The sequence below is a fragment of the Temnothorax longispinosus genome, chromosome 7, assembly GCF_030848805.1.
Source record: "Temnothorax longispinosus isolate EJ_2023e chromosome 7, Tlon_JGU_v1, whole genome shotgun sequence".
In the NCBI taxonomy this organism is placed as follows: Eukaryota; Metazoa; Arthropoda; class Insecta; order Hymenoptera; family Formicidae; genus Temnothorax; species Temnothorax longispinosus.
In genome coordinates this window covers 4,173,555-4,201,094 of record NC_092364.1, presented here as the reverse complement: position 1 = coordinate 4,201,094, position 27,540 = coordinate 4,173,555, and the positions used below count along the sequence as shown (strand labels likewise).

The 27,540-nt window shown below is 41.6% G+C and overlaps 1 protein-coding gene across 4 annotated transcripts in view; it reads left to right on the top strand.

The window, feature by feature from the left end:
* Alpha-man-iib (alpha-Mannosidase class II b) overlaps positions 1–26,316 on the top strand; it is a 144,952-nt gene extending 118,636 nt beyond the window's left edge. For all 4 annotated transcript variants that reach the window (XM_071783910.1, XM_071783912.1, XM_071783911.1 and 1 more), the window contains exons 4-7: positions 3,401–3,573; positions 6,362–6,495; positions 19,325–19,793; positions 20,173–26,316. In XM_071783910.1, the coding sequence (XP_071640011.1) occupies positions 3,401–3,573; positions 6,362–6,495; positions 19,325–19,793; positions 20,173–22,318 (2,922 nt within the window). In that variant the 3' untranslated portion in view covers positions 22,319–26,316. The remainder of the gene's footprint in view (positions 1–3,400; positions 3,574–6,361; positions 6,496–19,324; positions 19,794–20,172) is intronic.
* The last annotated feature ends 1,224 nt before the right edge of the window (positions 26,317–27,540 follow it).

The window sequence follows — 27,540 nt, the reverse complement described above, 5'->3', positions numbered from 1 at the left end:
GTACATACTTAAAGACATTGGGGTATTTCATACCCCCAGTGCGCTTTACGTAATTTTTCGGAGGTGTGCGCTTTAAGGGTTAAAAGTGACAAATAATTACACATTTAGAAACACTTGAGCTTATTAGTACTATAAATTATATATAAAATTAAAAAAAATTTTTTTCAATATTTTATAAAACAAATTTTTTTTCTAAAAGCTAAAAAATTGTTTTATAAAAAAAAGGAAGATAATGTATAAATCAAATAACGTTTAGAAAACAAGTTAAGATTATAATAATCTATAATATAAATACATAATAAATTAATAAATCTAATAATTATTATGGTTATAAATAGATAAAATATGATTGTTACATTTTTAAACCCTAAATTAAATGACAAAAAATTTGATTAATGAAGAAATTAATGATTAAATAAATGAAATATTATTAATGATATGTGAAAATAATATAGAGCATTATAACAATTTGCCATTATCTTTTTATGCAATTTATATTACAAATCCCTTCTAAATATTTCAACTATTGTCGAACGATGATGATCTTGATGCCTGGTGAAAAAATATTCGTTCTTTTCGGAGAACAAACATCGGATGGAAAATAATCTTCGGTAAACAACACGCCGGAAAATAATATTATCCATCGTCGTGGGGGGAGACAGACGCGACTGGCGGGATACGGCCGGCGAAACGAATTTTGATTAACGAGAGAGCTTTCGCAAATTCGGGAGCGCGTTCCGCGCGAAAGAACGCTCCAATTTGTCCGCGTAGTGAGCGCGAAATGAAATTAAGGCAGACGCGAATTTGATCAGCGGCGCGGCGGCGGTGACCAGAGCCCGAAATCTCGGTGAAAACGCAGCGCTCGGACGAAGCGCTCGCAGGGACGACGACTAATGACAGTTACCGCTGTGAGTTGATTCCCGCTTAAAAGATTTACGCCGCCTTGTGTAGCTTGCAAATCAAATATCCGACTGGCTTCACTAAAAGTACTTACGCTGCTCACGAACGAAAAACCGAAGCGTCTATATTTATCCTTTCGAGATCATCTAGACTGCATTTTTAAAATCTGCGTAAAAGAGTTAGAATTTTTTTGGGCATCAGAAATGTAATACAATTATATTATTTATTTATAACAATTATAATAATTATATTTTCCCTTATTGTTAGTAGAGATATATGTTAAGATGTGTCATCGCAATTTGCACATGCAATTTATTGTCTCATAACATTTTATACTTTAATGTTTATTATTATTACATTTGCATAAATTATCCAATAACTGCGTGAAAATATAACAATATAATAATTCAACATCCACAAAAGATCGGATGGCTGTCGAAAATGTTTATACATTTCCGGATTCACGCGATTCGAAGGAAGTACAAACTTGGAACTTCGGAGACATTATCATCCGTTGACGCGTCCCAAATTGCATAAATTTACCGTTGACAATACATAATAAATCGCGCGCATTGTGTCGAGCGCGACGTTGATGCGTCTCACGTCATTTGAATTATTAACTCGCTACAGCGGTATGTATATCAATTACACGATATTGACATTGTCGTCCCACTATTCCATATCGTTACAGAGAGAGAGAGAGAGAGAGGGGGGGGGGACAAGAGAGAGAAAGAGAGAGGAGACAGTTATTGCGAACGAGTTATCTATATAGGATCGATCGAACTTATCATGTACCTATCTACATGAAGCATTCCCTGTATGAATACGCAACGAAAGGCGATTGAGTCGGGTATCGATTATGAAGTAGAAGATTACGCAATATCGTGGGGCTTTAACTGGAACGCGAATTAACTGTCGATGTGATCAGGTGAGATTACAGCCAAAGGTAATCAGACGTCTCGCTTTCCACACGTACCTACATCAAATTGTATCCTTAATTTATACAATCGGACGAAACTATCGTCGTAACAATTATCGTTTCCAACGAAAGGGAGCAAAACGTCGTGCCGCAGAAGCCGTTTGAGCTCGTACGACCCCGGCATCCCGCTCTCGCGGGATTTAAAAATCCGGTTGAGCTTTTAATTGCATTCCAGTGCGAAATATTAGCAACAAAGCGAGCAGCAATAAAATCGCGCGATGGCACACGCCCGCATAGTCGGGGTCCGTCGGGGGTGGGAGGGAAAAAAAAAGGAATGTCATTTGCACTCCAATCCAAATATCGACACGTCGATACTCGAGACAGATTGAAACACTCTTTTTAAACGCTGCCGAGAGAGTGCGAATCACCACCAGAGGTAAACTAATAAATCCGCACAAATCGTCTCTGGGAGAGTTGCAGGTACATTCGTCAACTACGAATGCAGATTAATAGTGATGAGACGGCAGTGTATCAATTACAGTGTCGTTATAACGTCGTCAAGCCGATGTCGATGTCGTCCCGGCTAATTAACGAATCTCCATGTTAGTAGGCTGTTACCGTCGAAAATCGAGATCGACTGGCTTGCATTACTCGGTAATAGATCACTTTGAAAGATTCTGATTAACGATGAACGCATCGATACAGAACCTTGGCGCCGTCCCTTCGGATTGTAGATTAAAGTTCTGTCCAACTGATCTTGCCTTTAGCGATTGATGAACAGTATAAATTAGCCATTAATTAATAAAAAACGTTAAATCCATTAATAAAACAATTATTTTTTGTCTGAAAAATTAATGTTTTTTAATTACATTTTTGATTAATTTAAATAAAATCGAGTCGTAAATTATCACAAAGCACATCTCGAGATGTACTAATTCCTGCACATAATTATGTTAACGTGACATAAAAATCAGATTTTAATAAATATATATAATTAAAATTAATAAGGAATACTATAAATAGGACGATGGTTATATGTATATTTCGTCCATATCATATTATACTAGCTTAAACTCTACCCGGCATTGCCCGGGATTATCACAAAGTGTCAAGGGAATGAAATCAGGGGAAGGGGTTGGGGTTTCATGCTAGCCTGTATTTCCCACAGAGGTCTAGAGAGTAACTATGCAAAATTTGGTCCAGATCGGTCAAAGGGTTTAGGAGTTAATAGGGAATATACATACATACAGCCATTCTATAGTTTATACAATAATATAGATATGTATAATATATATACTATATATGTATATGCATTTAATATGTATAATGTATAAAGTAGTTTAATTCTCAGGTAATTTGAGTCTAATTTTATATGAAACATTTTTGAAATTATTTTTATTCGCTCGAATACAGGGAATTTCCGCCAACTCGTTTTACAATTAATTATTACTTTTACCGAAGCTCTTCCGGATGGTACTAGATATTTTATGAAAGGCAGCATTAACCTACACGTCCCAGCATGTTGCTATTTGTGGCACGTTTCTGATAAAACTCACGGTATCGCGTTTCTCTCTGTTGCAGGTTATCCTTGTGCCTCACAGTCACACCGATCCGGGATGGCTGAAGACGTTCGAGCAGTACTTCCACAGTTCCACGAGGAGCATCCTAAATAACATGGTCTCGAAGCTGCAGCAGTGGCCGAACATGACCTTTATCTGGAGCGAGGTTTCGTTCTTATCGCTATGGTGGGACAGGTGAGTGCATTCTATGTGCATACGCGATCAAGCGTTTTGCGATACTTGCGAATAAGAGAGAGGAAGAAAGCGCATCGGATACATCTCGTGTCAAACAATATATCGCGAAAAATATTCTTTAAATTCTATAATATATTTATACAAAAGGAACGTATATAAACTTCTCTTTTTATATTTAAATTTAAAATATTGAAGGCTAGTATGATAATATAATAAATAGCTAAATATATAAATTATATATTTAGGAAGAATAACGTAAATAATAATAAGTTTGATAAATATATAGAACAGGCAAATAAAAATTGAACAAGATTTTTTAAGCGACGTCCGGCAAATTTCCGATAAAGCGGCGTACGAATTATTCTCGGAATTCGCGATAATCAATATCGCTTTCCCGATCTGAGCTCTCTTAGGGGATGATTCATTAATGCGAATGTTGGCCTCTGCATTTGTAATTATAGATAAACACCGGTTAGTGCATTCGTGTGTTAAGTAAACTATGAGTTTTCTCGTAATCTCGCGAGCTTTTCTCGAAATTGTAAAATGTGGCTCAACCACGGAAAAGTGAGCATCGTATAGATGAATGTCGAAAACTAACAGCCTCGCGTAATTGAATACACCTGGTAAAACTAGTTATCGCTAGTTAAACAAGACTTATCGTCTACCTTCGAACTTTGAAATTCGAACTTGCGACTCGCGCGATCGACGAGCTTCTTATATCGACGTTATTCTAATCTTTTGAGGACACGAAAGCTTCGAAACGGTTATTGGCTTTTGTTAAACCGCAAGCTTCTCACACGCAAAAACGTCTCTCTCGGAAATGGATTGTTGTAAAATAGGCCGAGAGGGAGGGAGAAGGGAGGGAGCCATAGTATCAGGGACTGGGATGGTGATGATTCTCTCGAACCACTTGGCGCTTGAAAGAATGGAGCGGAAACCCGAGAACAACGGCGGGTGGCGCGGCGGTCCTTCTCTTCTTAACGAGCCGCGGAAAAGCCGTGGATGAAGTAGGAAAGACGGAGAAGTGTCACGAGTGGATTCCGAGAAAGGAGAGAGAGAAAGAGAGCGGGTAAAATGATAAGTTTCAGATGAGTTTCACCGGGGGAGCTCGCTTTCATTACTCTCTTCCAGTTGTTAGAGACAGAATGAGATCTCGCAGGTTTGCTCAAAAGTAATTTTTACTTGCGGATTTAGTCACCCTGCGGATCGATACAGTTTTATTGGATCACTGGGCAGAAACGTGAATGGAGATGCTTGCGAATTGTCGAGTACGAAGGAGCAGTCATTCCTCATGAAAGAATGAGATGGTTATAATATATACAATCGATTGAAAGTCTTAGGAATGTACTTTCCATCGTATTGAATTAGGTATACTTTCGTACATTTGAAACGTATTTTTGTAAATAGCTGTAACTTTATACATCAAATTGTATTATATATTTCTTATTTTACTTCTTTATCTTTTTCTTTATATTTAATTTTTGCTAAATTGATATACATATAATAAAATAGTTAAATTAATAAAAAATAGTTGTACTAGGATTAATAAAGACCTGTTGAAAAAATTATCTAAAAGATTTGCATAAACAATTATAATTTACATGCATTCTTTAAATAAACGTTTGTTAAAAATAATTATATTCTTCCTTTTGGAATTATTACATACGCTACAGAAAATTTTATTTTCATGGAATCTGAAATCAAATTTGATCTATTTTAATAAAAATTGATGAAGTTTTACATTACAATTAAAAATTACAGTCTACGATAGAGAATTTCTTTTAATAAATTTTGTAAAATTATATATTTTGTATCATTTTAAAAACAGACATGAGTAGTTTAGAATAATTACTGTTATTATGTGTTTTATTTCGAAATTTCATCGTTGAAATTTTGTGTAACCAATCAGACCGATTGCACCGATATCCGATATGCGCCGAAGCCCTGAGAACATAAAACGCCAGAAAATTGTATCGACATCGAACGTACATAAAAAATTTATTACATCGGTGGCGGTGCAGTTTAAACAGACCCACGTCGAGGAAAGCTCATCCTCAAAACGCCCCAGTTTGGCCTGGGCGTAACCACCTTAGCTTTAGCGACCTTAAACCAACCTACTAGCCACCTGGGAAAACAGAGTGAGAGAGAGAGAGAGAGAGAGAGAGAGAGAGAGAGAGAGAGAGAGAGACATATAGCAGGTGGAATCCGTGGCGGCTTTATGGCTGACATAAACGACGTAATGTGGAAACCACCTTCGAATAAGGAAGGATATGTAGGTCGTACATAACACTCGGACGCACAAATCACGTAAATCCTAACTGGCTGAAACGCGACGGCGCGGCGCGGCACGGCGGCGGCGATAAATATGATTTGCAACCCGAATTGTGTGATAGCTAGTATAAAACAAACGCGAATCAGGGCGCAAGCCATGCGAGAAATTCGACATTGATCCAAAGTCGAACTGGGATTGATCATTTACGCTGGAGAACGATTATTTGCGCAATACACACGCATCAATTTCATTTACTCGTTGAGCGCTAAATTTAGAATCGATTTTTCAAGCCAGAATTTAAGCATAGTGTTTGTACTTTTTTCAATTTTATGTTGAATTAGCAGATTAGCACGTATGATATTACATTCTTTTCTTATATTTTATTTTTTTCTACTAGTTGTACCTATTTAATTCTTCAAGACTTGAAAAGTGTTCTTTCGTGTTATCTTTGAAAGGTTTGATTCCATTTTTTTCAAACTCACATTTATTTTCTCTTATCACAAGTTTTATTTTCAGTGCTCATCCGACGAAGAAGATGGTCATAAAAAGATTAGTCAAAGACGGTCGACTGGAAATGACCACCGGAGGCTGGGTCATGACTGATGAAGCAACTTCTCACATTTACGCTATGCTGGATCAGCTCATTGAAGGTAAGTAGGAAAAAACGTATATTCTAATCGTCGACATTTCGATACATTAAATTAGAAATCATAAATATTTGTTGTAACGTATTTTCACGTTCAAATTGCTAAATTTATAATAAAGAGAAAAAAAGTAGATCAATATAAAGATAAAACTCAAGATTTTAATTCACACATTTCATTAAAACTTATTTAATTTATTTTTTGGCGATTTTAAAAGCTTTGATACAACAATTAATTATAATAATTAATAAAGAGAAAACCGATATATAACTTAAAAATCGCGTTAGACAGTGGAAAGTCAAGAAACGCGTTGAGCAAATATGAAATGTCAAATTTTAATATTAATTTCATTTTTCTTAATTATTATGTCGAGCATATTATATAATAGAAAATATCAAATGTATTAATATTAATATTTTAATTTAACGCCAAGATACGAACATAAAATGTAAAAAAAAACCCGCTGACTTCCGAACCCACCGAACCACTATAAAAAGAGCTCCATAAAAACGCGAACGGAAATGCGAAGAATCCAACATGACGAGAAAGGATGTTCTCTTCCTTCCGACGCTATAAAAATCAGCCAGCGTTTTAAAACACTCTATCGACAACCAAAGGGACGTCGAAATTCCGGCGACCAGTAGATAGCTAGGTAGGATATCCCTGTCGTTTGCTAGCCAAGTGTCGGCCGGCAGGAAGCAATAAGGATCGCCAACGATGCACTGCGCGAAAAGGAGAAGATTCGAGTGGATGGAAAGGATTTCTCCCGTCCTGCCACGCGGCGGCAGGGCTACGAGAAGGTGGAGGAGGAGGAAGAGAGTAATAAGGCGGCGGGTGCAAGCGGATTTCTCAACGGAAAATTGCTCTCCGCTACGTCGTCGTCGTCATCGTCTCCGTCGTCCTCTCGGAGAGCCGTCTGATTACGACCTCCTCCTCCTCCTCCTCCTCCTCCTCCTCCTCCTCCTCCTCCACCACCTCCTCTTTCTCGCAATGAAGGGAAAAGGATCCTTCTCGCTCTCGCTCGGTTTAATGTTACCGCGAAAGATTTTACCGCCCTCGTGGAAATTTCAGTCGGCGTTGATTACCTTTCCACCAGGGCTCGCTCTCGCGTGGTGCTGTATCGCCGGGATATCACGACGTGGAATGGCCCACTCTCGCTACGTGGGGAAGGGACGGTAATAACTATTATCGTACATATGTCGCATAGCTGCGGCAGGATTATTCCTAATGTTTGCTGGGTATACCACGTGTGCCCGTTCTCCCCGAATGTAGCGCAGTCGGGTCAGGCGTACCGTGACCTGGCGCAACATGGAATACGCGGTGGTAGTCTCGAGCAGTTCAATGTTGGAAACGATATAAGAAAAGGCTGTAAAAGAGGCGCCGAAAAGAATAAGCTCGGATAGAATTGCTCTCGCGCGATTATTAAAAAGCAAGTCAAGCGAAAAGGAGACTCGTTAATTTAATTCCGTATCTCTCAATTATAATCAATTGAATTCGACATTAGTACTAATTAGTTCGTCTGTATTGGTCTGTATGAAGATTATGCAAAAAAAGAACATAAATATAAGTGGCATCTTGAGTATTTATAACGTTATTTGTTATAGAAATCTTTTTCAGAAAAAGAAAAGATAATTTTCTAAAATTATGGTTCTCTAGAAAAGATAGAAAAGATAGAAAAGTCTTAATTATCTTGAATGTGTAATCCAGACAATCTAGTCTATATTATCGGAATGTATTTAATAATTGAGACGTAAATACGACGAGGGTGAAAATTAGACATCCAATTTTATCAAAGCTCATTTTCGACTTCAATTATCTCTTCGTACCGAATCTTCATTTCCCGCTTTTGAAAAGGAACATTCTCCGTTCGTTATAATTTCGAAATAATTTTATATGTACGGTAATAGTGGTAAATATAAATTTACGACAAACGTTGGAACATTTCGTGCAATTTTGTGGAGCGGCGTGGTCCACCTCGGCAACCGCGTTTAATTGTCACTCCCTCAGCATCAAAAGCCCGACGTTTCAGGAAACAAATATTGTCGCCGCATATCTCTTGCTTCCGAACGATCCAAATTCGCCGCGCCACGCGCGCATATGTACCTATATACGTAATAACGCCGACGTAGGACACGGCTCACACGGCGTGCGGCGCGAAATTTCCGCGAGCCACGTATGTACGATCATTAATAGCGGATGAAGGGGGTGTAACAACAAAACGTACAGCATGTTATGACCTGTCGCGTCGCGCGGTTTCCACGCGCGCGAAACGCGTGCACAAGTGAGGGAGGACAGACGAGAGTCCTCGAGCCGCGCGGCAGCGCGCCCGGCCGACCGCGCTCGCCCGAATAATACATTTCGCTCGCTCTTGTGTTCGCGCGTCCGCGCGAAATAATTGTCGTCGTGCGGATGGTGCGGATCTAACAGCTTGTTTTTGCACAGCCGGTGTATTCATCGCCGTCGCGGCGCAAAAACCGAATCTCCATTGTGTGCGCGAGTGCGCACGCAACGCACGACGGCGGTGCCTCTTTTCCGCTAATATATCCGGGCTTTGTGCGGTCCGCTGTTAATAGCGCCTCCTCCTCGCGTAACGAGAAACGCGAACATTTCCTTTTATCTCCATATTAAACTCGTAGAGTTTCGCCAACGCGAAATTTTTCGGTAACGAATACGCGTGCTTTTTGTTGCTCCAGCCTTTGAAGAATTCGGACGCGTTACATATCTTTGAGATATTGCCCTCCCATTTATTCGTTCGTATTCGCAAAATATGTATCCCGCAAATATTGCAGCAGAATGAAATAAATATAATATAACAAAAGAGGTTCGAGATTATCAAAGATTACTAAAATGTTCATTTCGAAATGTTGATCATGTATGTACATATATGTATTTCTCCTATTTTGGTTTTATTGCATACCAGTTATTTCGAAATCTCAGATTTATAACCCATGATCAAATATTTGGCAAACCGCATCGATTGCCCGAAGATTCTTTATCGTAGTAGCGTTTATAAACGGAATTAAGACCAAAGCACGAATTATGTAACGTCCAATGTCGCGATGCGGGGGAATGCGCGTCGGTCGCACAATGGTGATTTCGCGGGCGCGCGCGGACATTTGCGATTTTGCCGTGGCGCCGGCATTAAATTGAAATAATGCCGCTCAGGTATATTAACTCCTAATTATCGGGCCACTGAATATGTATGGCGCGACGCGCGTTCGCGCCTAGAACGTTAAATCGCCCAAGTTCGGCGCGGCCACCGTTAACGACTGTCGCACTAAACTGCCGGTGCATTGGACTCGATATTATCGTACACGCGTGTATTTTCGGAGGGACGCATTACACCGACGAACAGTCGCATCGACGCAAACATTCGGCGCCGATATTCGCGATTACGTAGACGGCGCGGCGTCCCCCGTCCCGCTGTAAACACGAAAGTCCGGCGTGCTATCGTCAATTTGCCGCGAGTGTGCATAAACCGCGCATAAATCGCCATGCATTAATCGACGAAAATGCAAACAACGTCCGTGCCATGCGCGCGATTACGATTAATGTATTAACATAACTGTAGTTTGTAAATCACGGATCAATAGTCGCGCCAGCACTTCTTTGAACTTGAAAGATTGTTCGATGACATGTAACGTCATTTTTAGATATCTTTATCTTATTTCAATATTACGATTGCAAGCTTCGGATCGTAGACTTTTAATCTCATCGGAAATCTGTTCCGGATATTGAAGAAATTAAAAATTTATCTGATGTACAAACGTGTAACAACATCGGATGTGCTTTAGAAAAAAAATTTGGTTTAAAATATAAAATATTCTTTGAAAAACTCAAGAATTAAAATTTTATATAACTAGAAGTAATATTTTTACGTGCATGGTATTTGCAAAATATTTCTTTGTTATACATCAAAATATAATGCATAATACAATATTTCTTATAAAATTATATGTACATTATACAAGACTGTAGTTACCATCCTTGAGATAGCCTTTGTACAATTATAGGTACAATTATAAATTATTATGTTATTATTATTATAAATATATTAATATTAATATTTTATATTTATTTTTTAATTATTTGTATTATAAAATAATATAAATGATTATAAAAGGCTGTATACACATGTTCATCGATGAGATTCTCAAGTATCCAAATTAATTGTTTCATTTCATGAAGCAACATCCTTGAACGTTCGGTTGTCGCTTGGGCCGGTGTCACATTAAATCCCATTTCTCGCCTTCTTCTGGTCTAGAAAATTAATCTCTGGCTCTCTGCGCGAGCAGGCATTCAGGCGATATGCTTCGAAGAGACAGCCTACCGTCTTAGACCGGGGCTCCCGTTTCCTCGCACGAGTTTCACGGCGCGGCGCGCGAACAAAGGAACGATCTTTTAATAAACGACGACCGAGTATAATCCTGCGAGCGGCGATAACATCGAAGCGGAACGAAGCCCTGGCCGGTCGTCTCTTTAGACTGTGCACGGCTCTCTCGCGCGCCGATCATCGTCGGCGTTCCTCCCGCTTTTAGACAGGCTCCTGGAAGATCCCGTCGCAAATATCGCGCGGGATAAAAGCGTTTACGGGCTACGTCGTATCCCGAAGGCTCCATATTTCCCCCCGGGCTCGCATTCTGTTTCCGCATTCTGTTTCGCTTCGTGTCCCAGGTATAACGTGTACGTCGGGCATATAGGGTGCCGTAATATAGATCTTAATACGGAGGCACCCCCGAGGAAGTTGTAACGGAAAGAGGTGCCGTCGTCGTCCGACTGAATTCGCCGGTAGTCTTTCCGAATACGATCGTCACCGGCGGCGAATTGATTTTTATCGCCGACGAAACAACCCTCTTCTCGATATAGCGGAGAACATTCGTTTAATGGCCGGGCTTCGTCGTGGACCGCCCATCGGGATCTGCCGCGCATCGATGTTATATTTGCATCGAAATAGTACGCGACAGCACGCGCGATATACCGCGACTGTTCTGTTTTCTCGAATTCCGAAATCCGCCAATTTCCGGAAAGCCACCGGTGCGAGTCCCCGTGATCCCACGATGCATGTGACACGTCACGTTGCGCAGTGGTATGAACGCGGTTTGCATGTTTTTCCGTTAATAAATTAACGCGCCTGTTCGAAGAAAACTAGTATTTAGTGGAAGAGCAATTTTGCACGCATAATTTTTTGCTAAGTTTGTTTAAAAATAATTTTTACCGGCAAGAAGACGTTTTCACTTCCCTCGCGACATTGCGACTTCGAATATATTCGTCGGGACATCCTGCGGCTCCGGATATCTCTCTGCGGAAGAGAATACTCAAAAATTGGAAGCTTTTCGCCCGCCCACCTCGGCACGGCTGCGCGTGAATGTGGAAGTTATTGCGGCCGCGTCGTTGTTATTATTGTGGAACAGCTATTGTTCCACGGGGCTACAGAATAGTTACGGTTATGGCTCTCGACTAGACTGAGAGCACTTTGACCGAGAGAGCAGCTAGTTACAGGCGTTTTCGTCGCCGGTCGCGCTCGTCGGGCGCGCCTCGCCTCGCCTCGCCTCGTAACCGCTCGCGGAACGAGCTCGGAATTTCCATCGTTAAAAAGATAGAGCCTTATTTCGCTACTCGAGACGAAGAGTATTATACGATAGCGATAAACGTGGCATGCCTATTTCGCAAAGATGGGACCGAGTCACGTTTCCAAACGATGTCTACTTCAATGAATATATTAATTAATTCGACGTAGCGATTTAACGAGCTCAAAATGCATGCGTGATTGTAAAATTTAATTTAGTTAAGGAATTTTCCAAAACTGGCCGTATCCTTAAAGTAAACGAGACTCAAATGTACATAAGAAATCAGAAAAATAACGTAAAAGAAAGTATAGTTACTTCTTTTCAGAGTTGATCTTTCTATGGTATAAAAAGAACGTCGAAATATCAATATTTTTAAATTTATGTTTTTGTTGCGCAATATGCAAAAAGAATTGTCCAAGTGAACGCACTGTTATGGCTTCGAGTTTGTATTGACATCAAATACAATAAAGAACGGACGCAGCATGTAACGTGAGGGAAAAGTTTTACGTAAAAGTTATATAAAAAACAACCTGGGAAACTATGCATACCTATACGAATGTGAAAATTATTACGCGAAGCATAATGCAGACGCATTATATATCGGATTAAAGCTTTTTTTAGATGCATAAGCCTGAGGATAACAACGCGGGCAGATTTGCGAAAATATCGGAGTAACGCGGGAAGCGTAAGGTTTAAAAGGGGGAGAAAAGCTCCAAGAACAAAATGACGTGGGCGCGGGTTAAAAAAAAAGAGGAGCGACGACAATAGGCGGCGTTTGAGGGAGGGTGATTATCTAAGCGGAAAAAAAGCGGAGAGACGTGCGTTACACGCGGAAAGGAAAGCGTCGTACGCCTGGAGGATCACAGGAGGGAAAGAGAGAAAGAGAGAGAAAGGGATAGAGAGGGCGAAAAGTAGGCTAACGAGATCCTGCGGTAGTCGGAAGACAATGGTACCTCCCGCGTTCCCGTCCCCTCTTCCTCTTCCTTCCGCTTGTTCAACTTTTTTTCCAACGCCTTCTTTGCTCTCGCCACCCTTCGGACGGACGACGGGGAGATGAAACAAGCCGCCAAGAAAAGGGGTCGGCCGTAATTAGATCTTCGAGTGTCGATCGCAATTGCAGTTGATCCGCCGAGACGGGAATGCAGAACGACGCTCGGAAGCGCAAAACGAGCGGATGTTGCGCGTAAAGTGTCTTGCTGCATTTATGGCTGCATTTACGGCTCTAACTTTAGTCCACGATCCAACGCTAATCGCTTAGAATTCATCTAAGGAAAAATTCAAGATAGAACTAGCTAACATTTGATATTTGATGCGCAAACAGATGATTAGGAATTACGATACGTACATTCTAATACATATCTCCGATACACGAATTATTGTTAGATGGAATGAAGATGGAAAAATAATGTAAAATAAGAAATTAAAATATAAAAAGAAAAGACCTTAATAATGTATTTACGTAAAAAAAACATGGTACATCTGAGCTCGAAACATGTATACGACGGGGGAGAGCACGACTTCCTTCCTCCGTTCCTGCCCGGTGCATCCCGAATTGCACTTTTCCTTCCGCTTGATTAAATCCGATCGAGCTATCGAGCGAGATCGGCACCGACAAGCTTTGCCGTCGTATAAAAGTCGCGTGCAACACATATACAACATATATACACACACATACGTATACACAAGGTTTGCAGCGACGAAGAACTTTCCGAGCCATAAGTATTTCGCTCGAGAATTGCCATTGAGAAGGCCGGCGAGATCTTATTTCGGAATCGAGAGATCCCCGGGAGAGAAGCGACCGGTTGCTGTTGCACCCAGGAGCGAGAGGATCGGGGCCGGAGCCTGGAAAAGGAAGAGAGACGAGACAATCCCGCGAGAGTTTGGACGACGCGTTCGATTGCTCCGAACTCTGTTCGAAACATGCCGGTGCCTCCGGAAATTTGAGAGAGAGAGAGAGAGAGAGAACTTCGAGCATATAGAGAAGGTTTCGGAATAAGCTGGAGAACTCGGAATTTTGATACAAGTTACTTCATGAAATTTAAAACAAATAATCTCGAGGTGTATATTTAAATATAACTGTTTGAAGAAAAATTTCTTTCGAAAAGCTACGTTAATAATACATTGCAGGGTGAATTTACATTTCGATCACCGTTGAATATAACGAAGTAAACGTACGTGTTTCATATAAGATCCTATAAAAATATGATTCCACCAATGCACATTTCGAGTATGTCTAATTATAAACGCGTTATTATTATCGCACAGATGAAAATTGGCATTAAATTGTACGTATCGATCGGCGGCGCTGATTTTATATTCGTTTTTATCAGAGTGACCCGAGTGAACCGCGCGCGGCATTATGGATGGATCTCCTCCGCGCGTGGAATTATGCATTCGACCGCAACTGCATGCCGCAACAAATCGCGGACGTCACGCATGGCGAGCGGATCGGCATAATTTACGAGAGGCCGAACGCATCTCATTCCGATCGCACCTGTTCGATCAGAATGGCCGACTGATATACGGCCCCCGGCCGGCCTGATTCGACGTAAGGACAATGGAAGCGATCGTATCATAATGGCGGGGTGTTTGCGATGGAAATCCGTTCCCCATGAATCATAAACACGACAAATTAATTATCCGCCTGTCTGTCTCATTTCGGATCCGAGCATCGCCCCGTCGCTGTCACTTACCCCCGTTGTATTCTAATTTAAATAAGTATATTTATTTAGCCTAAATGTACATGTAATGCATATAGTGGAAAACGTTCTCAACAAAAAATGACAACATTGATAACTTCGAGAGAGCTAAATTAAAAAATGCAGAACTGCAGTAAAACGATAAACGTTACTTATTATGGTTATTTTTTTCAGTTTATTATATATTTATTTTTTAACAGTCGTGTTTAACGTCATTCTCTCTACTTATTTTTCTTTTCAAAGTATTACATCTCTATTTATACTTTTTATTATGTCTGTATTCTTCCCGTTCACGTTATTCTTTTTACGCGGGTCGAAACTGCGGAACTAAAAACCAATCGTGAGACTGCAGACGTTTGCAGCAAAGCGAGAAATGTTTTCCCACAATCGAGACCCCGCGTATTCGATAACAGGGGAAAACAACGCGGATGGTCCAGATGGCCGTGCTGCGATGTCGGCTGTGAATCGCGGAGATAAACGCGGAGCAATTCCCTCGCGACTCACCTGTAACACCCTGGAGGAACGATAATAACCGGAAGCGTATCGAGACGAGGTCCATTACCGGGCTGTCGCAGAATCTCTCTCCCTGTCGTTTTCGTCCGCCGATACCGACGCTGGAAATTAGTTGCAATTAGCGGGACACATGCACACAGGGATAATCCCGTGAATACCACTCGACAGGAAAAAATCTGTTAGTTTTCTCGCTTTGCGGCAAGCCCGCGGCATGTGTTTTAAATGTAAATTATTTAAAAGTCTATCACACAGTCTGTCTACAAAATCTTGATGCTGATCAATAATTTTGTATAGTGTTGAAACGCGCAAAGAAATACATACTTATCCTCGTATCTTTCTTATAGAGAGCAATCTAAAATTAGAAGTATTGCACATAGCTTTTTAAAGCCTGGCGTTAAATTATTACATGATAACGTCGGAAAATTGTTGAAAGTGGAGTGAGGGTAAACGGCAGCTGAAATGACGCGATAACGTTTAACGATACCAAATTATGGGTAATCTGATTTAAAGTGGAACTTGTATAATCACAAGCTCCAGCTGGGATTGCGGTCTGTCGATGCTAATTAATAGCGATTAATGAGCTCGGTCTGGCAAACTCCGCTGGGAAAAATGTAAGGCTCGTATACGGACCGACGTAGCGGCTTCGGTGATTAGAACTCGGAACGAGAGCAACAAGTGGCGCACGATGTCTCTCATTATCGGCCAGTTATGGATATAGACTCTCGCCCCTTCTTTGTTTTATGGAGTGTTTGAAAATTTCACGGCGGCTTATCGCGATACGTCCGATCCGGACTATTAATAATCGACGACAGACACGAGTGTGAAGGCCTTGCATTATTCACGCCAATGCCGTCACGGTTCTTTCCCGACAATCTCGCCAGATTGGAATCTCATCTATAGATATTTCAAAATCCATTCTACGCGAAAACTTGAAATAGAAGCATTAAAATACCCTGAAAATTTCGAAAAAAAGATCGAACGCTTTGTATAACATATTTTTTGTATGAATGGGAAATAGAAATGCGAATTATTCTTTTTAATTTCCATTTCGTTCGTTCGTCCGGACATCGCGGACAAAAGAATTCATTAAAAAAAATACTGCTTCCTTCGAGCGTCTCGCGATAAGGTCGACATTTGAAATTCCACGGGAATCAAGTTGGAGCCAAAAAATTAGCACGTTGATTTACTCCGTGCAGCATATACCCCCGTATCTCACGTGGCATCTCGACATGCTGCACTTTCCCACTTGCACGTTCTATCTCGGAGCACCAGAACGTGACCGTAGCTTTTTCGTAAGTTCTTCTTCCTCATTCCTTTCCTTCTTTCTAGAAACTTGAGAAACGTAGAGACGAAAAAAAGATCTGAATGATATACGTTTATTTTCTAAAATTTCTTATCCTATACATATTATTATTATTTACTTTACGCGATTATACTTTTCCGTCATGATTTGACAAGCTTAGCAACTGCGTTAATCAAATAGTTTTCTTATTTTTATTTGAGACTCGCGATCCCTGCACCTATATTCCGGGGAATACACCTGCTTTTTCTAAAATAGACAAGATCGATTTCAGTCCTCTTAGAAAGTAATTCTCCCCCGATTATCCCACTCGGATTCTCGCGGGAATGCGGCGGATTCAATACGTGAAAGAGAGACGCAATATCTTTGAGGGAGAGTTGCAACCCGCGTTGTAACCCGTGATAATTCCGTTAATGCACACATGTCGTGCAGCTCTAACGAGTTATAATCACTCGAGCACCGGCTGAGTACAGTTTAATGGTTTATTCCCCACATTAGGCACCCTTCTAGTCCCTCTTTCCCACCTTGGCTTCTATCCGCGTCCTCTCATCCGTCTCTCTCTCTCTCTCTCTCTCTCTCTCTCTCTCTCTCTCTCTCTCTCTCTCCTCCTTCTCTATCTTTTTCTCTATCTCTCTTTCTCTAGTTCTATGTTTCTCCTCCCCCCTCTCTCTCTCGCTCTCTCTCGCTACTTCCACAATAATGCGAGCTCCATCGGCGGGATAGCACGACGAACGCGCAATTTGCGGCCGAGCTCGAATAATTGATGCAATTTCCAGGTTGCAGAGCGAGCTGCGAATGACCCCGAGAATTTGGATTTTAGGTAGATTCACGAGATGTTCACGTCACAAAGTGAACATTAATATCCGCATACTTCCCCGAATAGTATTAAATGGAACAATGGAAACTTTTCTAAATACCCAGATTCCTATCTTCGTATTATACAGACGTTGAATAATTACTAACTTCTTGAAAATCTCATTCGAATCCAATTTCATTCGAGTCAAATCATCAATTAATCAATTTTACTCTAAGCCAAACTCGCCTCGACGTAAGATATGATAACATTACAACAATATAAGGTATAACTTATATATCAGAGAGAAAGAGTTTTGTTCAAGTAACATAATCCGTTTGATTTACGGACCGTATACCGGTCGCGTGCCTCGCAGATATCATTTATCGTACTTGCTCACCCGTAACAATCATTCGCGAGATTACGCTAAAAACATCAGTCGAACGATAGTTAACGCTGATAACGTACACGACACCCCAGGCTTGTCACAACTGGACGGGGGGGGGGGGGAGAGAGTAGGAGGACTCTTCTATTCCTATATATCTGTCGCTTAACTACCGCTGACTTCGCGGGGCTAATTCTATTAGCCTTCCCCCAGCGAGCCTATCCGCGTTCTCCGCTCGCGTTCCTACGGGATTAATTTCGCGGCTTCGTTCGCCAACCCGCAAGTTTCCGCGTCGCCTGGCCCTGCCCGGGCATGATCGACGACCCTCTTCCCAACCGCGGCGTCGCTAACTTTTTCGACGAGCCCGATGTTTCCCATCCGCTAATGGCGTATTCCTTTAATCGCATTTACCCTAACTCTGTTTATCCGACCGGCTCCGGTTTACTGACTTCTTCGTTTTGGAGATACCTGCTTTATTATATTTTATACCGTTTTTAATTAATTAATCGAATGTATCTATGTCGTCGTACCATTTAATTAAATATTTGTTAAACGTAGGTAACATAAATTCTAAATTTCATAAATAACACATGAGGCTTGCGGAATCAAATCTTGTTAATAATAAAGATACATTTTTGTTGAACATGACCGAGGATTTTACGTCATCTCGATAATGTTTCGACTTTTTAATTGGTGATTTTAGCGATATATTATTTTATTGATTGACTTTATTATGTTGTTCGTTTAATATTTTGGTGCATGGACAAGTCAGTAAATTTACGTTTTCGGCGCATGTTCATCATAGTTCGAAGAATTGGAATATTCAGGACACGGAAACAGCGGATTAATCCGCACATTATGAATATTTGATCGCATCGCGCAGAACGCGGCATGGATGAACTTTAAAAGGCTCTCCCCGATGCAAATTAATGCATGCCATAAAAAAGGCCGGGCAGACGTGGCTTTTGCGATACGCGATCCATAATTAAGTTGTAGATTAGTTTTAGGAGATTAAACGAAAATAAACTAAAGCCGTATGCGAATTAATATCGGACTCCGTTAGCGAACTAAAATTTCCACTTTAAACGACGAACTACAAATACAAATGATTCAAAATAAAGTAATGAAAAAAATATCTAATTTAGTGTTTAAAGATTTATGATGTCTTTTTATATGTGTGTCGTTTAAAAACGAATTTGAAATCTACAGTAGGAATGAATTCAACATTTTTCTTATTTTATCTAAAACACATAGTATAAGCCTTGCATTACGAGAAACCGATATTCTGTCTAGACGCCCCCTTGCAATTATTCCAAAGAGTTAAAGCATTTTAATATAAAATCATAATAATACAAGGAGACACAAAAGAAATTACTATTTTTTTTAAATATAATCCGAAATATTTGGTATTTTCTTTTTTGTAGAACACTTTTAGCAAAATGCTTGATAATTAATAGCTACGACTAAACCAGTGGCGATTAAACTATCGATTTCCTTTATCGATGTACTCTCTAGATACACTTCGCGTAGAAGCTGTAATTTATAGCTGTAAGAAAAGCTTCCTTTCCCAAACTTCAGGTCACCAGTGGCTGAAAACGAATCTCGACGTGATACCCGAGTCGGGCTGGTCCGTTGACCCGTTCGGCCACGGCAGCACCATACCGTACTTCCTCAGGGCCTCGGGCGCGTCCGGAACGGTCATCCAGAGGATACATTACGCGTGGAAGCAATGGTTCGCTAAGAAGCAGTACGGCGACTTTGTCTGGCGACAGCCGTGGGATCGCGACGGCGCCGCCGACATGCTCACCCACAATCAGCCCTTCGACATCTACAACATCAAGCACTCGTGCGGCCCACATCCGCATGTCTGCCTCAACTTCGACTTCCGTAAGATACGCGGCGAGTACACCGAGTACTCGGTCCGCGCCGTCGAGATCACGCCGAACAACGTCAAGCAGATGGCCGAGCTGTTACTGGAGCAGTACGCGAGAACCGGCTCGTTGTTCACTCACAACGTCGTGCTGATGCCGCTCGGCGATGACTTTAGGTTCGCATAACTTCGTTTTGAAAAACAGACCGTTCCCGGTTTCCACCTATTTACGTTTAGAATTCTTTTTCACGGTTCCCTTAAATTTCTCTCAATTTCGTATTTTTTTAATAACATTATTGTTCCGGAAAAGAGACACGTGTATCCAACAACGTTTTTCTTTACCTTCTAAATTTGTAAAATATTGTTAACACATAATTTAATTACAATTTGATAGACCAATATTACTATTTTATACATATATTAACTGGAAAACTAGTTTTTTTTTATTAAACATGATATATATTGCTTTTTATAACATACATGTGTCAAGAAAAAAAAATAAAATTGGTTCTATTAACGAAACGTCACGTTTCCCGCTATTGTATCTGTATTTCAGATACGACCACGCGATCGAGTGGGATCAACAGTACACCAACTACAAGATCCTGATGGATTACATAAACAGCCGCAAGGACGAGTACAATGCCGAGGTGGTGTTCGGCACGCCGAAGGACTACTTCGGCGAGATACAAAAACGCGTGGTCAAGTTCCCGTCGTTGACGGGCGACTTTTTCGTGTACTCGGATATCTTCAGCGAGGGTAGACCGGCCTATTGGAGCGGCTACTTTACCACCAGGCCGTACATGAAGATCCTGGATCGCGAGCTCGAGGCAAATCTCAGATCCGCCGAGATCCTCTACACGATCACGCTAAATCTCGCCAAGCAGTCTGGCAAGGATATAAAACTTTACGAGACGTATTTCGAGAAGTTGGTGAAGGCGAGGCGTAATCTGGGCCTGTTCCAGCATCACGACGCGATTACCGGTACCTCAAAGTCCTTCGTCATGAAGGATTACGCGCTGAAACTCTTCGAGTCGATCTCGGACACGACGAGCCTGCAGAGCTTCGCCATCCAGTCGCTCGCGGCCACCATCAGCGGCAAATCCAATTCCGTCTACGTGCTGGCCGAGTCGGACAGAGACAGCTACGAGAAGTTGCCGAAGAAGATACCGATCGGCGTGAACGGCCATGAGACCAGGAAGATCGTTCTGTTCAATCCACTGGCCCAGCCCAGGCAGGAGGTGATCAGTCTCAAAGTCACGTCGTATAAAATCAAAGTCCTGGATCCCCAAAGAAACCCCATACCCTATCAAATCGCGCCGGTGATGAACGCCACGAGCATCACGCATGACGTGTACGTGTTGCTCTTCGTGGCCGAGCTGAAACCGCTGTCGATTGCCACGTATCACCTGCGGCAAGTCGACAAGGTGCCGGCGGAGGCCATCTCGACGGTGTATTGCAGCCGTTGCGGCAAGGACAACGTCTTTCCCATCAAACCCATGCAGGTGGGCGACGTGCAGCTCGAGAATCAACGGATGAAGCTGCTGTTTGACGGACAGACGGGTTTCCTGAAGCGCGTGACGAAGAAATCCACCGGCAAGATCATGCAGTGCGCCGTACAGTTCGCCGCGTATCCCTCGGCGCAGTTCCACAGCGGTGCCTACCTCTTCATGCCCGACCCAAATCTCCGGGACACCGACAAGGACGTCCTGGAGGCGTACACGCCGCACCAGAAGATTTATATCGTCAGCGGTAGCCTGAGTTCCCGTCTCACCGTCGAGTACGGCAAGTTACTGACGCATCACGTGGCGATCTACCATCACGACGGCGGCCTCGGCGAGGCCATCTATCTGCGCAACATCGTGGACTTCGAGACGCCGCCGAAGAATCGCGAGACGGAGATGTTCATGCGCCTGCAGACCGATATCTCGAACGGCGATCCGCCCGAGTTCTATACCGATCTGAACGGCCACCAGATGATCAAACGCACGAAAATCGAGCGCATCGGTATCGAAGGCAACTACTTTCCCATCACGACCATGGCCTACATCGAGGACTCGAGTCACCGACTGACACTGTTGGTGAACCACTGCCAGGGCGCGGCCAGCTACCAGCCCGGCTGGCTGGAGGTGATGCTGGATCGCAGGACTCTCTACGACGATTCGCGGGGCATGGGCGAGGGTTTGCTGGACAATAGGCGGACCGTCATCAAGCACTGGCTACTGCTTGAAGACATCAGCGGCGAGAAGGACAGATACTCGAGACCGTCGCTGTTCGCCAATCATCTGAGCAACACTCTCAACTATCCGGTGAACATCTTCGTGGTCGACGGCAGCGAGCAGGAGGTCACGATGGCGCCGGAAGTCCGATTGTTGAGTCAGAGCTTCCCGTGCGACCTTCACCTGCTCAATCTGCGCACCAACCACGATCAGAAGCTGCCACATTTCCCGGTGAACAGCGCACTCATGGTGCTGCACCGGCAGGGCTACAGCTGCTCCGTAGGCATCGACGTGGCGCTGAAGCACTGCCCGCTCACGGAGAGACTCGCGCAGGGTACCGCGTTCTACAAGCTCGACAAGGTCAACGTCACGAAGACGTCGTTGACCGGCACGAAGCCGGGCGCGCGTCTGAAGGATGGTTTCCAGGAGATCGGCCTGCAACCGATGCAAGTCGAGACTTACAACGTAAACTTCGTGCAATGATCCTATAATAAGCCATGTATGCCAATCGGCCGTCGATCTTGACGCGCTCGCACGTTGATCGGTTAGCAAAATTCCAAAAGTACACACAGGCGTTCTGCCCCCTTCCAAATGACACTGCCGTATGTTAATCGTACTGAATACTACCTCTTTGACTCTTCGTGTAACGCGCGACGTTGTTGGCGGTAAGGAACGGAACTTTGCGGAAGCGATACAGAGAAGCGAAAGTAATCAATAATTTCTCGCGGGGCGGCGAAAAATGTGACAAATAACGTTGACCACTCTGGGACAATTGAAATAAACAATTGACTCGTACGGTTTAATTAAAATGAATTCTGTCGTATCAGGAAGGATTTAAAAAAATTTTTAATCAACAACCTTTTTATTCCATTAGGCGTGTGAAAGAGACATTTTGATTAATTTCTTTCAAAATTAATCCCGACAATGTACTCTATTGGCCTAGAAATCATGTTTTTATATACCGTTTTCTTTTTTCTTATACTCAATTTCTTTCATAAACTTTATTCGAAGAAAAGGAGAAAAGGGTTTCATACAGATCAAAAATTTATAAATTTCACGATTTTATAAATTATTGACTAAGAACTCTTCATTTCAAGCGATGCTCCGCACTGGTTGCGTCACATTTTCCGAGGAAATTTTAATGGCAGGAAGAGTGCGCGTGTAAATATTTCGATCGATGCAACACAATTTATTGTGTTAACTAATCATGACGAACGTGCAACGCGTGCGTGCACCATTGTACATATTGTTCCTGTGCGATGTATCCTTGCGTTTCATTATCGAACGGCATATTATCGAGAGGGAGAGGGAAGGGAAGAGGCGAGAGATGTATACACGCAGATATATAAATACACTAGTAATTTACTCCAAACAGAGTCTGAGATATCTAATTAATATATGTATATTCGCTGGAGCGAGATATTTGGGAACAGGTTTATCTCGATCTGTTTTACTCATTAAAATTTCCAAACAATTCTTCCATAATTTAATACCTGTATCGCTGGAGTGACTTCAACTATATTTATTAAGATTTTAGGCTCTAGCAGTTCTGAATTTCTTTATCATTGTCTTCGTGTCAAAAAACCTCAATTTCTAAACTTTCTTATTTAATTTCTAAAATGTTTATTATCATTGTTTGAACGATAAAATGATATTTCTAACTTTCTGCGTGTCTTCACGACAGCTCTTTTTTTAAGTGATTTCACGGGAGATATAAAAGGGGCCATGGAGAGTCAGGCCTATACGGAGAACAAAAGAATTAAAATTTCATATAGTGTCCTTTATCTGTTTCGTACGGCGGTTACCGTGGACAAACAGACTGACAGCTGACTGACGTAAATTTCTTTTATCAAACGTATAGAGATATATGTATATATTGTATCGTATATGTACATATTACATATCACGTCGTAACTTATACCCTAGATAATTACCGATACCGTAGACTACCTTTGTGATAGCGAAACGATGTAAAGAAAATCTTATACATCTATTTTCGTATGTCAGATATTTTGCTATCGACCCTCCCTCTCTCCCTCTCCGCGGGTATTGACAGTAAGTGTCTTCTTATAGACGAGGGGGACGCGATATTCCGGAGATATCTCCTCCCCGTGTATATCGCGTACGCAATCGGGAAATGTAGTAAAGTATAATGCGTGTAAAATAAACTTGCGTGCCAGACGACGAAGTTATCTCTTGGAGACAATGCGGGTAGAGGCGGTCTTCACAAGATACGACGATATATATAATTCACACTGAATTGCAAATAATTAATTAATTTGACGAGTTCTCACAATTACGTGACGTTAACGATTGCAAAATCTTCTTTCGCTCTCTTTTTCTTTCTCTTCCGAGACGTTTATGCCACGCACTGGAAACCTGTCAGTGCGATAACGAGATATACCGTACTTCCGTGGAGTTCTATGTAATTACTTTATTATGAACGAACGATAAGTATTGAGACACGCGAATGATAAATGTCGCAGAAAAAGAGAGAGAGAGAGAGAGAGACTCTGCGAAGTGCGATATGTATCGTCGCGTGGCGTTTCCAGCAATCTTCCACTTCCATGGAGAATCTCGAAGTGTCCCTTTTTGCGGCTGTACCGTCGGTCCGATTTGTACATATTAGATTAATTAATGGAAAGCCGTGCAGCTACCGCGCGCGCGAGTGGACCGGTCGCACGGTCGCATTCCTCCGGCGCGTGAAACAAGAGAGGAAATTAGTTTCTCCGAGGCGAGGGCGCAAGAAATGTGGTCGCTACTTTTACGTAAAAACGGCAAGCAAAGTGTTTGTCGCTTCCCCATGTAGCGGATTCGTATAGTTATTACGAAGTAGTTTTTTAATTCACGCGAAAGATACGTTATCTATGTAAATTTTCTTATTTAAAAATTGTATTTATAAATACGGTGCGAGTACGGTGAACTTCCTGGTGGTTTTATACTCCGACGTTATATTATCTCTTAGGAATTTTATCGCGCGCGTGTACATTTCTGCCCAAAATTCTAATACATAAACCATCAGATTGTAGATTTCCAATTTCATTCATGTTAACATTAATTGATTCGTTTATTTACAGATAATCGACGTATTTTTATCATATCGTTCTATCGCTATAACAATAAGAGATGTAACAAGTTGCAATTAATTGTTATTTTAGCGGTTACATTTGTCCACGATTACATTTTGTCGCACTAAATATATTTTTATTGAAATTTAATTCGTTTTCGATCGCTGTCACTGTCAAATTGTCGTTGCCGTTTGATTTCAGCCGTGAATCCTCTATTTCCAGACGCGAGTTATTTAACGAAACGCGCATCGATTTGGCAAAAATTTAACATCGATCGAAAACGCACACACTGCGTTAAAAAATCGAAAAAGTCAGAGGCAGAAAGAAATCTGTCGCGATAAGACTCGATGTCGCCGGGTAATCAAGCTTCGTAAGCATCGGTTATTAAAATTTTTTCGATAGACTTATGGCTCCGATAAATTTCACGGTTCACGGCGCGAACGAGCGTTCGAGGTTTAACGATGTTGTGTAAATAGCGGATCGTCGATGAAATCGTTAAACCGATAGATCGTATAAAGAGTAATGGAAAATAAAGGACGGACGGATGGGTGCACGGGGTAAAGTGTATAGTAAGTTATCTCCTTCGTTGCTGTTGTCACTTTTAATCATCGCCGTAACACATTATCGCGTTCGATCTTTGGCCGAAAAAAGGCTTGCGAAAATATATTCTATTTATCTGCTTTATACATATTATGTGAATATGATAAAACTGTTTTTAATTTGATATAATAAATCTAATTTTATCTCTTAATTTTATTTTTGAACACGTTTAAGCCTCTGGCGTTAATCAGACGAATTAATAAACGGGGTTATCTTGTTTTGATATTATATTATCTGTTGGATATTATTTATCTCTCGACATTGTTATTTTATTATGCGCACTAACGACACTGCCCACGATAACATATCGTCCGCTTCGTTTAAGCTTAAATGTAACGAATCAAAAAAAAAAAAAGAGCCTCAAGCAGCGAAATCTCGCCCGTAGACGGTTCTACGGAGATATAGATTCGGCTCGTTGTTCCAACATATTTTCCACGTCGCGAAATTGTACTCCGTTTAAGAGCGCCGTCGGATCTCCTCTACGCCGAGATTTTCTGCAAATGTCGACAAAATGCCCGAAATTGTCGAGCGACGAAATCGCTCGGCGCCACAATGACTGTCCCTTGTAACGATATTGTAACATACTGTATGTTTTGTGCCGTCGTTAGAGAGAAAGAAGTGTTCTATATCACAAAGAATAAAAGTTATATTACATGTTCACACACGCTGCCGCTCGGACGATTCGCAAAGTGTTCCCGTCGCCGTTTGGAATCGCGCGAGCGCGGAATGGCGCGAATGGCGATGATTACATACGATATTCCTTATGTTACAATGTAATATTATATTTATTAAATAAAACTAGTAACTGACGTATTTTGATCAGCCGCGTTGTTCTCTATGGCCGAATATCCCTTCGATAAAAGCGGGCGGAAGTAATCGAGGAGGCTGTTGAAAGACTTAATACAATCTAATCTGTTTCGTATGCTGTCACGTTTTGTTTTTGCTGTAATGGCACTTGAGAAAAGATCGATTACTATTTTTCTTCAAATGACATGTACAGTTTTTGTCTAAAATTTTTATCCTTTTCTCATTTTTTCATACATATAGATATGCATATTTAATTAGAATATTCATAATTTTAGTGACGTGTGCTTAACAGGAATATTTATAATTTGCAAAAGTATCAGTAATAAGTATTTAATACGCAACAAGTATTTAATTAATTCATACAGATATGCAAATTAACCGACTAATGACACGAGTGTTCTTTTTATCTTGCTTTTCCTGAATGTATTAATAAACAGGTGAAATATATAATCGCGAAACCGAAGGGAGCATCTGGACTGAACGTTAATCGATTCCATTCCTTGACGCATAACTCTCATTAATGGGGATTATACGATATCCCTCGCGGCGATAAATGCCTCGCTCGTGCCGATATCGCCTACTGGCCGTGTAATTGAATACACAATAAGACGCTGACTGCAAACGCGGAATCAAGAAAATTGCGAGCAAGCTCTCATCACGCGACGCAGATTAATTTACATATTCCACCCTCGACGACACTTAAAGCGCCCCTCGACTCCTTTGTGTAATGCCGATTCAGATAAAACCACGAGGAGGCCTAGATAAGTTAATCAGATTATAAAATCGTAAAGATGGGGCTTTGCAATTATATGAAAGTGCAGAAATTGCGAATTCCTCTCCACTGCAATTACCTCTTGTCCTAACAGTTTTATTTTGTGAAGATATTTAATATCGTAGCAATGAGTATGATTAATTTCACTTACAATTAGTCCATTTATTCTTTATACGAAATAAGAATAACGAGAGTGAATATTCGCTCCGTACTCGACTTGCATCCGGCTTGGATTACATTGGAATGAACAAAGAGTACCTACTGCCGAGATATTCATACAGTTTCCGAATCTCGGACCCGCTCTTTCGCCGGTGGGGATCGAGAGCTGTGCTAATTTATAAAACACACTGGATGGATTTTGGTCCCGTCGCACGATGATTCAGCTCGTAGGCGGAAAAATGGAATTTCCAGGGCCCGGACAGCTGGAATGAACATCGCGCGCTCGCGCGTGCCTTCGT